General features: G+C 39.7%; 3 protein-coding genes across 3 annotated transcripts; all 3 read right to left on the bottom strand.

The window, feature by feature from the left end:
• Positions 1-5,368: 5,368 nt before the first annotated feature.
• Positions 5,369-6,909, bottom strand: rtt106 (putative negative regulator of DNA transposition (Rtt106); the record flags this gene model as incomplete). Its single annotated transcript, XM_026753540.1, has 4 exons — positions 5,369-5,907; positions 5,956-6,312; positions 6,373-6,711; positions 6,783-6,909. The coding sequence occupies 4 exons, from the start codon at positions 6,907-6,909 to the stop codon at positions 5,369-5,371; spliced, it is 1,362 nt and encodes a 453-aa protein (XP_026597935.1).
• A 973-nt stretch (positions 6,910-7,882) lies between these two features.
• DSM5745_11523 (non-specific serine/threonine protein kinase) lies at positions 7,883-10,754 on the bottom strand (the record flags this gene model as incomplete). Its single annotated transcript, XM_026753539.1, has 4 exons — positions 7,883-10,233; positions 10,286-10,433; positions 10,484-10,601; positions 10,672-10,754. The coding sequence occupies 4 exons, from the start codon at positions 10,752-10,754 to the stop codon at positions 7,883-7,885; spliced, it is 2,700 nt and encodes an 899-aa protein (XP_026597934.1).
• Positions 10,755-11,430: 676 nt separating this feature from the next.
• Positions 11,431-13,626, bottom strand: cdc43 (protein geranylgeranyltransferase type I subunit CDC43; the record flags this gene model as incomplete). The annotated part of the gene is made up of 7 exons (XM_026753538.1): positions 11,431-11,483; positions 11,670-11,780; positions 11,925-11,998; positions 12,140-12,360; positions 12,416-12,990; positions 13,045-13,090; positions 13,138-13,626. 7 exons carry the CDS (start codon positions 13,624-13,626, stop codon positions 11,431-11,433), a joined length of 1,569 nt encoding a protein of 522 aa, XP_026597933.1.
• Between the last annotated feature and the right edge of the window lie 674 nt (positions 13,627-14,300).

The following is a 14,300-nucleotide window of genomic DNA, read 5'->3' as shown; positions in this document are numbered from 1 at the left end:
TAAAATACTATTTTTTACTTATTTTTTTTTAATTTATATCTTATAATACACGTCACGTAGATTTAGCTTAGTAAAATATCTTATATTTACTAGCTAATTTATTAGCTTGTTAATACGTGGTAGTAAATAATAATTCTTGTTAGTTATTATATTTAATCTGTAATAATTAATATAAAAATATAAAAATTTATTAAGTTTTTATATAAAAAGTACTAGCACTCCAGCGCTACTTTAAGATAGCCTAATTTATTTTTTTTTAAGTATTTTATTAAGATACTTTTTTAATATTTGCAACTTATGCTAAAAAAAATTATAAATAAGTTTTTATAAAGGCTTCTTGCCCTTTTTTAATAGGATTTTATATTTTACTTTACTAGTTAAAAGTTAAGTAGCTTTTTATTTAAAAAAAACTTTACTCTAGTAAATATACTAGGGTAGCAGAATTATTTTTACTTTTTTTTTAGTTATTTTTAATTAATAAAGTATTATAAGTACCAGTCCCTTGCGCATAGTTTTTATAAATTTTTATAATATTTTAATTTTAATAAAAGGTATATAGCTTTACTAGGTTTATTTTACTGTAATAAAATAAAGGTCTAGATTTATTTTAATTATTTAGGGATATTTTAGGACTGCTTAATAGTTCTTGTAAATAAAATTAATAATATAATATATTAAATTAAATATTTTTATAATTTTTTTTAAATTATAAACCTAAGTACAAGCTTGCAAATGCCTGTAGTAAAAAATAAAAATATTATTAGTATACTAGACTAGTTATACCATGCGGTTAGTATTTATTTTAATACCTTGTTTTTATAAATATTAAACTAAAATAAAATTAATATTAGCCCTAGTATTAAGCAGTGCCTTAAATTATTAATTTACCTTATTTTTTTATATTTTAAGATTTGTAAGGATAGGGAAAGCAGTCTTCTTTTTTAAATTATATAACTTTAATAACTTAGGGCTAGGAAATTACTATTTATTTTTTACTAGTTTTTTTTTAGGCTTTTTTTTATTTAGACAGGCCTTTAATAAATAGCCTGATTTACTATAATTAAAATAAAAATTTTTTTTTTATAGTGCTTTTTCTCCTTTTTAAAAAGCAAGTTACTACTTTTTTTTTATTTTTTTATTTTTTTTTTTTTTAAAAAAGCCGCTCCGCTGCTATTCTAGTTTTATCCTAAGTTATTTTTATTTTTTTTTATTTTTAAAATTAAAACTAGCTCCGGACTTTTTTTTTTAGCCTTTAAGGCCTTATTATACTTATTAATAAATTTTATATAAATTACTACTATATTTATTTTAAGTATAGTTTTTAAGGGTTTTTTTAACTTTTTTAAGTGCAAGTAAATATTTTTATTATAAGTTTTAGTAAGTACTTATACCCTAAACTTTAGATTATTAAAGTACAGGCCTAACTTTATAAAGTAAAGTCCCTAAAAAGTAATATTTTAAATATTTTATTATTTAATTAAAAAATACTAGGCGGCGTAATAGCCCTGGTTTATAACTAGGTTAACCTATATATATATAAATTTTTTAAAATTTATCTAGGTTTGCTTGTTATTTTAAAGTTTAACTTAACTTTTTTAATAATTATAGGTATTTCTTAAAGTATTTTAAATAATAAATATAATTTTTTTATTATTTATTTAAAATTTTTTAGGGGCGCTATAAAAGCAATTTTTTAAATTTTTAAATTAAATTTTAAGTTTTATTATATTTTTTTTTTTAACTTTTTAACCTTTTTAAACTTAATCTTAGGCTCCTAAAAAGCCTTTTTTTTTAATAAAGCTTATAATTTTTAATAGTTTTTTAATACCTTTTTTATATATATTTAAAACTTTTAAACCTTTTAAAGCTAGCTTTACTAGCACTAGGTTTTAAAGGTAAAGTAGCTTTAAAATAATAACTTAAGTTATTTAAGCTTAACTTTAAACTAAAATTAAAAAAATTACTAAAATTAATTTTTTTTAAAGCTTATTAAAAATATTAATAAGAAAATTAGCRCGGGRATTAAYAARAAAATTAATATAAAAATTAATAATTTAATACTATTTTAGCTCCGGGTTATAGGGATAACTTTTTTTTATTTTTTTTTAAAAAATATTTTAATTTTAACACGTAATATTAATTATATTAAAATTAAAAAATAAATAGGCCAGGAGTTATAGTTTTAGGCTACTTTTTTTTTAAAATAGCTTTAGTTATAATAAATTTTAAATTAATAGGCTTTAATAATAATATAAAATAATAAGGTAAAGGGTATATTTTACCCTGCACTTTACTAAGCTAGTAAACTAAATTATTTAAATTAGGTTTTTTTTTTAACTATTTTTAATAGTAATAAAATCCTTAAGTATAAATAAAAAAAAAAATATTTTTTTAGTTATTTAAGTCTAGGTCTTGGGAACCTTAACTAAAATATTTATAAATTACCTTTACTTACCCTTTAAAAATTTAATTTAAAATATTATTATTAAAAAAGTTTAAAAAGTAATAGGTAAAAGTAACTTTAACTATAAAATTAATAAGTTTTAAAAATTTTTACTAATAATAAAAATATTAATAAAAAAATTTAATTAATAAAAATAAAGTATTTTAAACCCTATTAAATAATATTAAAAAAATTACTTAAAAATTTAAAAAAAAGGCTAGCTTTAAAGTTATTTTTATAAACCTTTAAGCTATACTTAAGCTATTTTTAATTAAAAAATAAATATAAGTTTAAATACTTTATGCATGGGTTTTTATTTTAGCTTATATTTAAGGCCTACCCTAGCTTTACTTAATTAATAACTAAAACCTTAAATATTAATAACCTAGTTAAGTTATATAACCTAATATAATAATAAAATATATTAAGCCTTGGCGGCCTAAGGCTAAAGCTTAGGTTACCTAAGGCACTAACTCCGGACCAATGGTGGATTAGCTCTAGTAATGTTAAATGGAAAAACATTAGCCCTGACATGCACCAAAAGTTTCCGCATACTAAGAATGCCAAGGGCTGGTATTACGTGTTTAGGAATATATAGTAATTATTATAAAAATAATAATATTTAATACTTTTTTATAATTACTTTTTTATACCCCCTTAATAACTTTATATTTTATAATTTAATAAACTTTATAATATTATTCTTATACCATAACTTAGCCTATTTTAATAAATTTTTAGTATTTTAACCTAATTTTTAGCTTAAATTAACTACTTAATCCCCTTTTATAATTTTTTTAATTCTTAACGCTAGTTTCCCTTATATAACATGCCTAAAGGTAGGTTTTATTTTAATAAGGTTTAGGTATAAGTTTTAACTTTTTAAGTTATTAATAAACATGTGGTAAAAATCTTTAAGCTCCTAAAACTTTTTATATATATTATTTATAATACTATTAAAAAAGGCAAACACCGGGGCTATTAGCTAAAAAAAACTAAAGTTTTTTAAATATATATTAAATTTATTAAAAATAGCAAGCGCTCTGGGAGGCCTGTTAAAATTAATAAAAATATTTAAAAAGCTATAATAACTTTAGTTATAATAAATTACTTAGGGCATAAAAAGTTTTTAAAAATTTTTATATTTAAAGCTAGTATTTTTTATTTCTTTATTTTATAAATTTTTTATAAATATAAACTTTTTTTTATTAAGCCCTTTTATAAACCTAGTTTAACTAAAGCTACTTAAATTAAATGCTTAAAGTTTTATATAGCTTATTAAAACTAAACCCTTAAAGACTAAAAATACGTTATTTTTACTAATAAAACCTTAGTTATTTTAGGCTAACGCCATGGCTTAATTTAAGTATAAAAAATAATAAAAAATAAATATAATTAGACTTGTATTTAAAGGCGTTAAAAGGGATATTTTAACTTTATAATATAAAATTACTTTACTTATAATAAAAAGGGGCCTTTATATATTTTTAAAGTAAAATTAGCCTAGTAAAAGTATTAAGTAGCTTATAAAATTAATAAGTTAAATTATAAGCTAGAGCCTATACTAAAGGTAAAGTAAAAGGTTAGTATAGCTATAAATTAACTTAATTTACACCTAAAAAAAGGTGGCCAAAGGCCTTAATAAAGGTAAAATAAAATTAATAATAAACTAAAAAAAAGCGCTGGTAAAGGAATTAATTAATATTAATACTAAATAATTAATTTTTAAAGCTATTCCTAACTACGGGGTTAAATACTAACACCTTTTTTTTAAAAAAAATTTTAAAGCCTTTTTTTATCCCTTTTGCTTAAAAATGCATAATTAATTAGCTAAATATTATTATTTTTAAAAATAGGGCCCCCGCTTATTAACACTAAATTTAAAAGCATGTATATAATATCGCGAAGGTTTAAAAAATTATAAATTAGCCTAGTAATTTACTAAATCTTAATATTATTAAATTTACTTAGGCCTAAATAAAAAAGTGTATAACTTTATATAAAGCACCTTAAAATAAAAAAACTAGTAAAGTAGCCTGGTATAAAGCCTAAAAAAAGCTTTTTTAAAAAACTATTTAATACTAAATTAAAAGGCTAGTTTAATATATTTAAAAGGTTATTTGCTGTAAAAAAGGCAATAAGTATTAAAAGGCTTATAAAAATTAAAATACACGCAGTTAAAAGGGCTGTAGGGTAAAAGGGTAGCTTTTTATATATTAAAACCTTTTTTTATTAAAAAATAATAATAATTAAGTGTTTAAATAGCTTTATTTTTTTAATTTTAGGTTATTTTTTTAATTTTAGGGGGGCACCTTTAGTTTTAGTATAGTTTATATACACTTAAAATTTATTTTTATAATAATTATATGTAAAAAAATTTAAAAGTTACACAAAGCTTACTAGCGTGTGCGGAAACTTTTGGTGCACGTCTCCGTACCTGCTGAATTCTCCATTTTGCATACACATACGGAGTATGACACACTGCATCCTGATCCCCCTAGTCTACATCCTTTTTGCAGGGCTTATCCTTCTGACACGTCTACACCACAAAATGACCCACTATCGACCACTGTCGAACGGCGTCCAATTGATGCTCCTTCCGATTTCCCTACCCTGGCTGGGCATGGACGGCCTTCCAACGGGTTATGTATGGAGGAGTAGTGAGCCATCACCTTGTGTGGTTCCTGTGCCGTGGACGGGTCATTGATGATGGATGCCTGAGTCTAGACTACGTGGATACTGTCCACCACCGTTGACCGTGTGTCAACCGTCAACTTGCCATGGCTGATAGAAACACCCTATCGGCGAATATATAAGTAGCGGGCAGCCTGTAGGCTCTAACGATGTCTAGAACAGGCACAACTACAACAAAATCGGACGGTAGACGCCTCACCCAAGTACACGTACAGTACAAGGTCGTTAGAGTTACAAATCATCTTCCGGAATGTCTTCCGCTTCGCTTCCCAGCTCGTCTACCAGATTCCCGTCTGCATCGTCATCCTGGTCTTCGTCTGAGTCTTCTTCGCTGGTAGAACCGCTTCCCTCGCTCTCCCCCTCGCTGCCGGGGTCATAGTCCTCCTCTTCTTCGTCTTCTTGGTCTTCTAGTTCGCGCTGAGCTTTCTGCAGCTCGCCCTCGGCACCTTGGGCGTCGGCCTCAGCAGTTTCTTCCGTCTTTGCGCCGTTGATATTGTAGCGCTTTGCGCGACGGGCTTCCGCGAGACTGGCATCCTGCAAGCCATGCGTTTTGATGTAGCTGTCGATACCGGAAAAATCCGCCTGATCGATCATGGAGAATTCAAACTCTTGCGTTTCGTCACTGCCAATGGCCCGCGCTACAACGTTCAGGTTGAAGGTCCGCTGAAGGACAGAGGTATAAGATATAGAATCGATGTTCTCAAAGGCAAAGAAAAGCAAAGGTTTCTTATAACCGAAGAAGATCCCCGTGGACAGAAGAAAGAGATATCCTGTACAGCAGTCAGTGTAATCCGAGAGGTTCTGTACGCATGGCATACCTTCTTTACTGCCACGGAATGCCTTGATATGATAGGCCTTCTCCCCCTTGCGATGCGCCTCCAGCATGGCGCTGACGAACTCCTGCGCATCCGGGCGTACAACCCGTATATGTGACAGATTCTCATCCAGCACCCGGCGCACCAGACTCTCAGACGTCTCCCCGTCACCGATCCCAATCTGCTGGCCATGTCCCGAGAACGCGGACTTCGCAGGCCCGTTATTGACCGTCCACATAATTGCCTCAGGGGCAGGCTCGCCCTCCGGAGGGGGGTTAATTCCATCGGCATACTGGGGAATAACGCAGAAGTTGAACTGTCGCTGACTCTTTTCCGGCACGGGCAGACACAAAACATGTTCTGCGCGATTTTAGCAGGTGGGATAAAAGCATCAGTGCTCATAAATTAAGAGTAACATACGGATTTTATTCAGCGGCACGCCAAACTCCACTTCCTTCGACGCCTGGTTCCGTGCCCGAAGATACTTGTTTCCCGCCGTAACCTCTAGTGTCAACTTTTTTCGCTGCGGCATGGCAAACGATACATCTTGCATGTAGAACTGTAAAGCATTGTGCGTTTTCAGATCGACCAGTGATTGAGTGCTCCCAGCCCCGGTCCCATTCTCGAGCTTGCGCTTTTTCGCGACGGGTTCGTCTTGAAGGATTTGGATAGGCTGGACGGGATTCGCATTTCTTGTCCGCAAACCGCAGGTATATCGAGCAATGTCTTCGAACAGAGGGGAATATTGGGGGATGGATCCTGGCATAGAGTACAATCCATTAGTGTCTAATCGCTTTGTTTTAAAATACCATATGCCCGGAGAAGCTAACCGATCGCATCGTAGATTCGCTTCTTCAGGGCGGGCTCAGCGCCAAAGGCATTCTCAATCGCAGCGATTTGAGTTGTTGTTGCTGAGGCCTGTGTCGGAGGAGCGGAATTTATCGTGGCAAAGGCCATGTTGGTGAATGGCGCCCTGAAGAGGATAGAGCGCCTATTGAGTGTTCTGAAAGATAAAGCTATATATGAAAAGAACAGTAATTGAGAAAAAAGGGATGACGATGGAGGGCTGTGCGGAACATGGACGGAATCGGAGATGAAGAAGGTGAGGGAGCTTGAGCTTAGTTGGGATTGCACTGCAAATGATGTTTGTGATTTGACTTGAAAATAAGAAAATAAGACATGTTATTCGCCCATATATATGGAGCCTGGTTCTTCATTCTGCTTTATTTGACTGGCGGGTACTATCAGTTCAAACGCAACTAGGCCATGGACGAAGATGCTCGCCGCTTTAACAGCCAGTCGCAAGGACAAAGAGTCAAGGCTCGCGGGGACTATCAGTTTAAACGCAACTAGGCCATGGACAAAGATGCTCGCCGCTTTATCAGCCAGTTGCTTGGACGAAGAGTCAAGGCTCGCGGGGACTACCAGTGTAACTCGTAACGTAACTAGGCCATGGACGAAGAGGCTCGGGTCAGTGCCGGTAGTATTATTTGCCGCCCTCCAATATTCCAAGGGATTGCTCTTTCGACACTCGTGATATATACACTAAGAAAAAAAAAGGCTCAGTTCTAAGTCTATATAATATCGGCCCAGGACCAGCCCGGGGACACTGCCTGCATGGTAACCAGTCGAACGGAGCAAGAAAGTGACCACCGTAGATTGGGACAGATCAAGATGTTCAAATCTGACAATAAAGTACAACGAAACCAGGGGTATATGTCGATCACAGCCATCTACTGGCCATAACTCTCAAGTCAAGGATAAGATAAGGAACGGGAGACGAGAGATATCAAATGCCAAAGTGTACGGAAAATCCAGGGCCCATTATCATTCGCGCAATCCATAGATGCAAAGAAAAACAGCCGCAAGAGGGTATAAGTGCAGAACGAATGGCTAAAAACAACGACGAGGTACTTCAGACGAATGGTTTCTAATTCGCTGTCGCAGTTTCGTCTGTTATTTGGTTCAAGCTGCGTTTTCCGGATACAACGGATTTTGGAGAAGCATCCAACACAGCCTTGTCAGCATGGCTCGATCCAACGATGGGGTCTCGCGAGGCTGTTTTCAGTGAAGAGGAGCGCGGAGGTCGGAGAGGACTTGAGTCAAGATCAGGAGCAGGCTCGAGGACGGGCTGGCCGCGGCCGAGGGAATTATCGAGATCTGAGAGCTCCGAGCTAACGACCCCAGTTGGCGAAGCCGGTTCTTCCTCAGTCCCAGTAAATGCATCCACTTCCTCATATTCGTCTTCTGCGTCCTCTTCCTCCTCAATGATCTGGCTCTTCCGTGTCGTGGGCCGCGCTGTTTTAAGGGAAGGGATATCTCCGCTGGGGTATTCAGATGTTATTCCGCCCGATGCCATCAGATTAGCCACATGAACCATTGGCCCCTTGAATGTAGACCGTTTCCGACGTGCGAAAACGAGACTCGACGAAGGAGAATATAGCATGGGCGCAGGAACAGCTTCATTATAAGACGAACTAGGTATACCGTCAGGCTCATCCATGTCTCGCAACCCATGACCTGGGTTTCGGACTAACCGAATATTGGTAGGGAAGCGCGCAGATGCACCAGGTGTCGTAGGCAGCACTTTGACCGAAGTGTGCGGGGATTTAGCAACCCGAGCGGTTGGCGTGGACGCAGAGCCGATGCTGTTGGATGATATAGATGAAGCCTTCGAACGAGAATGACCGTGATGAATACTTCGAATAGACGAGACGGATGAAGATGTTGACTTGCGGCCCCTTAAACCAACTGAAGACCGCCGATACGAGCCCCTTGGAGTAAGGGGCGACGGCGACAATGAGTTCCGATGACTTGCACCGGTACTCAATGGCCGCGGCTGTCGAGGGTAAGAGTGACGTCGATGGGGATAGGACGCGCTACTTGGCGCTAGACTGCTTGCGTTGGAGGCGCGTTTTATTTGAGTCGGTGTCACCAGATCGCTCGGCTGGCTAGTTGTTGAAGCAGCCAACGCCGTCTTCTTGCTCCCCTCTTGACCTTTCGCAGGACTCAACTTCTCCGACAGAAACTTGCGAGATGTACCACCGGCGGACTTTGGGTGTGGAGACTTGGCTCTCTTTGCAGATTCTACAAACCAATGCTTTAGGGATGCTAATTGGCTGATAATCGGGTACTGGCGACGACCAGTTCGACGTCGGAAAATCCCACCATGCTGCGCTAATTCAGGTTGAGATGCGCTCACGTGGAGTGTGCTAGGGCGGGAGCGCCTTCGGTCTTTGGGAGGTGGCACCGGAGGGAGGCGCCGCGTGGAGCTGTTAGAACGAATTGAGTCTTTGTCGACTGGGGGCGGCGGTGGTGTGGTGAGCGCGGGAGACTGCAGGGGCGGCTCTGGGAGCATGGGCAACTCAGGAACAGCAAGCTGTGAGGGTAAGCTTCGGCGATTCCTCCGACCACGTTCATGAACTGGGGTTGTCGAATGGCTCTCTTCATCCACTTCAACTAGCGCAGCAGATATCTTCTCCAGGCGACTGCTAGCTGCACTTAGGCGGCGAATGTTTTTCGCCTCTGCATCCCGTTCTCTTCGTTTTCTCTCCCTCTTGGCTTCTTTCCGCTGCTCCTTCTCTATCAGAAGAGCCCACCAACCGGCAAGCGCATCGCAACGCTGCGCCATAACACTCTCCACCACGTCGTCGACATTAATGCCCGCGCTTTTCATTCGATGTAGAGTCGTCTTTTCCAAGGACGTTGAGAAAGGCGGCGGTCGAGGAAGCTTCAGAATGGCTAATTGTTCAGCAGCATGTACGGAAAGAAACGGATGGGCGAGTACATCGTTTAGACTAGGTCGGAGAATAGGCCGTTTTGAGAGGAGGAGGTTTATGAGTGCTTTGGCATCGTCCGGGAACTTGTCATTGTACTTCGGCTCCTCGCTTAGAATCCGCGCTTTGGTGACTTGATCGTCGTCGTCATCGTACGGCAGCTCTCCTGCAATGAGCGCGTAAAGAATGATGCCCAAGCTCCAGACATCCACTTTTTCCCCGGCATATTTTTCGGCCTTGAGCATTTCCGGTGCGCTGTAGCACACGGTACCGCAGAAAGTTTGGAGATAGCTCGCTTTTCCTTCATATTCCCTTGTAAAACCGAAATCGCAAAGTTTCACGTTTTCATGCTTGTCAAGTAGAATATTCTCTAACTTAAGGTCTCGGTGAACACATGATTTGCTGTGAACGTAGGATACAGCGCCGACAAGCTGAGTGAAGATCTTTTTGACCTTGTCAATAGGTAGCGGCCCGTTTTGTAGAAGGAAATTATATAGTTCATCGCCTGTTCAGTGTCAGATAGCTCAACCATTGTCGCGCGCAAACGCGGTTCATACCAGGACAATATTCAAGAACCAGCCAAACAAGCTTTTCAGTCACAATGACCTCATATAGTCGCGCAATATGGGGATGTAGGAATTGGCGATGGTGGTGAATCTCTCGTGCCAAATTTGTATCCTCTTTGTCCGAAGACTTCAGCACGACCTACGCGCTATCAGCGAAATCCGCGACGGCTCAATGAATCTATGCCGTACCTTCGAGTGATTCGTGAGTTTATGCGAAGCAAGGTACACTTTGCCGAAGGAGCCTTTTCCAATCAACCTGCCCAAGGTATAGTTTCCAACATGTCGGAGGTCTTTCGATGAAAACTCTCTAAAGTGGCAAGTATTGTCAGACGTCGTCTCGCGCAAACAGCGTAGGGATGAGTGCAAGCGATTCTTACTTCAGTAACTCATTGTAGGATTGGGCAAGCTTTTCCTTCTGTTTCTGGGCTTGAACCTCCGCTCTGGTTCTGGGAGGCGGCATGTGTTTCGAGGTAACCTCCGCACGTCCTTATGAAGTCCGCGGAGTTGTATATGTCTGATATGTAAGACAATATGTGCTCACCGGTCGATTGCGGGTTCTTTGAGGCTGCCATCCAACGACTGAGGGGAGAGACCAACGAGAACAGCGCTGTGTTTTAGGGAGTGAGTTTCGAAAGGGGGCGGGCTATGAGGTCAAACGCTAGTTCGAGCGGCGAAGGAGGTGATCGAACAGTCGAGTACCGCAAGAAGGTGTGTTTGAGAAGTTAAAACGTTGTCAGTGTTAGCTTTTTTGGCAGCGATTTGACGGTGCAGAATTATGCGATGGAATTGAGGTCGGAGTCGTATGTCGCAGGATGACTTTTTTTTTTGGAACGGGGGACAGGAACAGGAACTGACTGCGGGTGGCGGGAGGCAAGAGGAACGGATGATGTGACTCGATCTGATCAGCACATGGGTTATACTAAAAATCATACAGTAAAAAACGCTTGATGATGAATTGAAGTGAAGGTAAGGAGAGACGAGCGTGAGAGGAAGCTCCGAGCAACTGTGAGGGGAAGATATGAACGGACCTCACATGAGATGAGACATTATTTACATACAATGCAGCTCTCGGAGTGGTCTACCTATGGGCCATGGTCCATTGCAGCAACAAGATTACTCTAATTTACCCATTTTTTTTAAGATTGGTGGAAAACGTGGGTCATGGATGATGGCCCATTGCTGTCATTGTCTGTTATATTAAGTTTAGTTACGATCTATAAGATATGGGTGCTCCGTACTGGCCGATCTTCTATCGAGCTCTAGGACAACGCAGCGGAGTGATATATTAGATTGTTCATCTCGAATACTACCAAATGCCTAACGGCGCCATGAATGATGAGGAGCCGACAAGGATGCCGGCGAAGAAGGAGCTTACGCCCTGTCCTCGAGTGACATTGACTCGTCTTTCCCGTGGTGGATTCAACCCCTGAACCGAAGACGTGCGCAAGTGCTTCAAATTTAGCAACGGCGTTGATGGCATATTCCACTAGTCTTCACTAGTCTAGCGCCAGCGGACTGGGTGACAGGTTTTGGAGATAGCAGGTTTTGATTCGTATTTTAAGTCCCAGCTCGGATTGATTGGTCTGCATGCTGATTGTATGAGATAATCGCATCGTGATTCAGTACACACTCTCTGGGCTGCATAGAATTTCGTCAGGTTGCTTCAACATGGTCCTTGGCGTGGCTAAAGAACATAATGTTGGCCTTGACTGTATTTAGGCCGGAGGCCGTAGACTACTCCGCACGGAGTATGCAGCAGCCGCAGTGAAGGATGGCTTGGAGTCCTTGGATTCGTTGTGAGGCTTTCTTTTGCCTTCTCAAACGTGGACCAAAGCCCACATCTACTCCGTAGTTTCGACCGATTGCCTCACCCGAGCACTGCGAATGCCGTTTGGGATTTCATTATGTGGTAAGAAAATCGGGGGTATATTCAAATTTAATACTCTTTCATATGGCGGCTCAAGCTCATCACTCAGTCTCTTGCCACCATGGCAGAGTGTGCAAATGCCGGAGTGTCCGGTGTGTAGCACAAAGTGCAGGGTCGACACTGTCCAACCCCTGTTCACCTTGGAAAGCGAGTGAAACCATCCCAAAATAAGAGTGTAGAAGATCTGTTCGCACAGTGAGAAACCAGGAAGACATAGAAGGGTGGGTTCTCAATTTACCTGGCAGTTCTCCAACGCTTTTTCCGAATCCCCCGACGAAATGCTGCGTCTTTTGCAGCAAGTATCGCCTGTTTCGCGCTGGGTCGACCAGTGTCAGTCTGTCCAGCATCTGAGACTGCGTATTAGCCGAAGCCCGTTGTAGGTCATCTGGAGCTCTTACATCCAACGTTGCTGTATTCCAGAATGAATAACATGTATCCGCATATTTGTTACTCCGTCCATTGAAGCCAGCCCATTGCAGAGATTCTTCAGTGAGTGGCGATATGTTGGAAAGGGCGCTAATGCTCTTGCTCAAGAAGAGCTCGTCTACAGCCCTCGATAGGCTTTGCACATCATCTGCTTGACCATCCGCGTTTCCCCCATCATCTTCCTCTTCTCCATCTCCCAACTCATGCGTTTGCCTGTAGACTAGCCAGCGGACAAGACATTCGAACTGATGAGAACCAGGCGAGACAAGTGGAACCCGTTCCGAGCCATCGGATAGACGGTTTAAAAATGTCAAGGTATTAACAGCGCAGTATGTATGGCCGGCTGGGGAAATTTAACAAGTAATATTTTGAGTGTGAGATTGAAAAGTGGACTTACAGTGTGCTTCGCAGTATGGACCTTCTGCCATTCCACCATCGTAGGCCTGCATCTTCTCAGTAAAGGTTACAAGAGCAAACAAAGTCAACCCACTTGGCAGGACTCAATGAAAGCCACCAGATCCCCCACATTTATATCTTCAACATCATCGAGACCGGTGCCTCTCCGTCCTCTCAAAATATACCGCGTACCGGCAGCAAAGCAGCAGAAGCGTAAGTCACCACCACCCTCAACTTGATCTCCAGGGCCGAGGACTTCGCCAAAGCTCCCATTCGGGCGCTGCATTTTAGGAAGCCATTTCAGACACTCAGTCCGCTTCACTCTTGATAGGTCATCGCCTAGGATGAGAAGGATAACCAACGCAAAGAATGTTGACGGCACATTCGCTGGATCCCAAGCTTCATTTATCAGTGCCCGCTTTCCCGCCCCGAAATCTGTCCCCGTGAACCCTCGAAAGCCGCCTGAGGGGACTTGACAATGGTATATCCAATCTATATACCCTTGTCTTTCCTCGCGGGTTGTTTTGCTTTGCAGGGCGCCGAGTAGGTCAAGACCGGAAACGGTGAAAAACGCGAGAAGCATGCGATTAGAATCATTGGATGTGTAAAGTCCCGGTAGGAATGTCTTGAGACATCGTAGGAAATATGTAATATGGCGGTCTTTGGTAAACACGGCTTCCGACATGGCTGTCTCTGAGCTCTCGAGGCCGAAGCCAGGCAAATTGAATGAGCGTCAAATGTCCAACAGTAGGCAGAGAATGTCTGTAATTTTTCCGCAGGACCTCCGAGAGCTTTTATAAGTTGCTTGTCTGCTTTCTTTTGGGGACCACAAAATGATATCGGAGAAGCTTGACCGACCCCACATCGGAGTAGGGATGTTAAATGACAAATACGGAGTAATGTCATGTCGTATTTGTCCGCCCATATTATTATGTCCGACATGGGTTGACAGAAAGTATTCGGACATGTCCGATCGGCGCCCCACCTTCTCTAGAAAGAGCTATTTCTGCGAGCTTGTGAGCTACTAGGCTAGGCAAGGGAATTGTACGTAAATCTAAACTCTTTTAAGGACAAGCCTGGCCCACTTAGTCACCTGTGTGTCCGTACGGGTTGACATAAAAACATGGACATTGTAAACAGATTGACACAGCCCTACGGAAACATCCTGAAGGTTTCGGCAAGGTCAGTTACCTCACCATAACATCAGGACAACTCACGAAAAAGCCCTATATACATTGTCCGCGACTACCGTCGCTC

This window comes from Aspergillus mulundensis (assembly GCF_003369625.1).
Source record: "Aspergillus mulundensis strain DSM 5745 chromosome Unknown scaffold_27, whole genome shotgun sequence".
NCBI lineage: Eukaryota > Fungi > Ascomycota > Eurotiomycetes > Eurotiales > Aspergillaceae > Aspergillus > Aspergillus mulundensis.
This window is presented reverse-complemented; position numbering and strand designations above follow the sequence as displayed.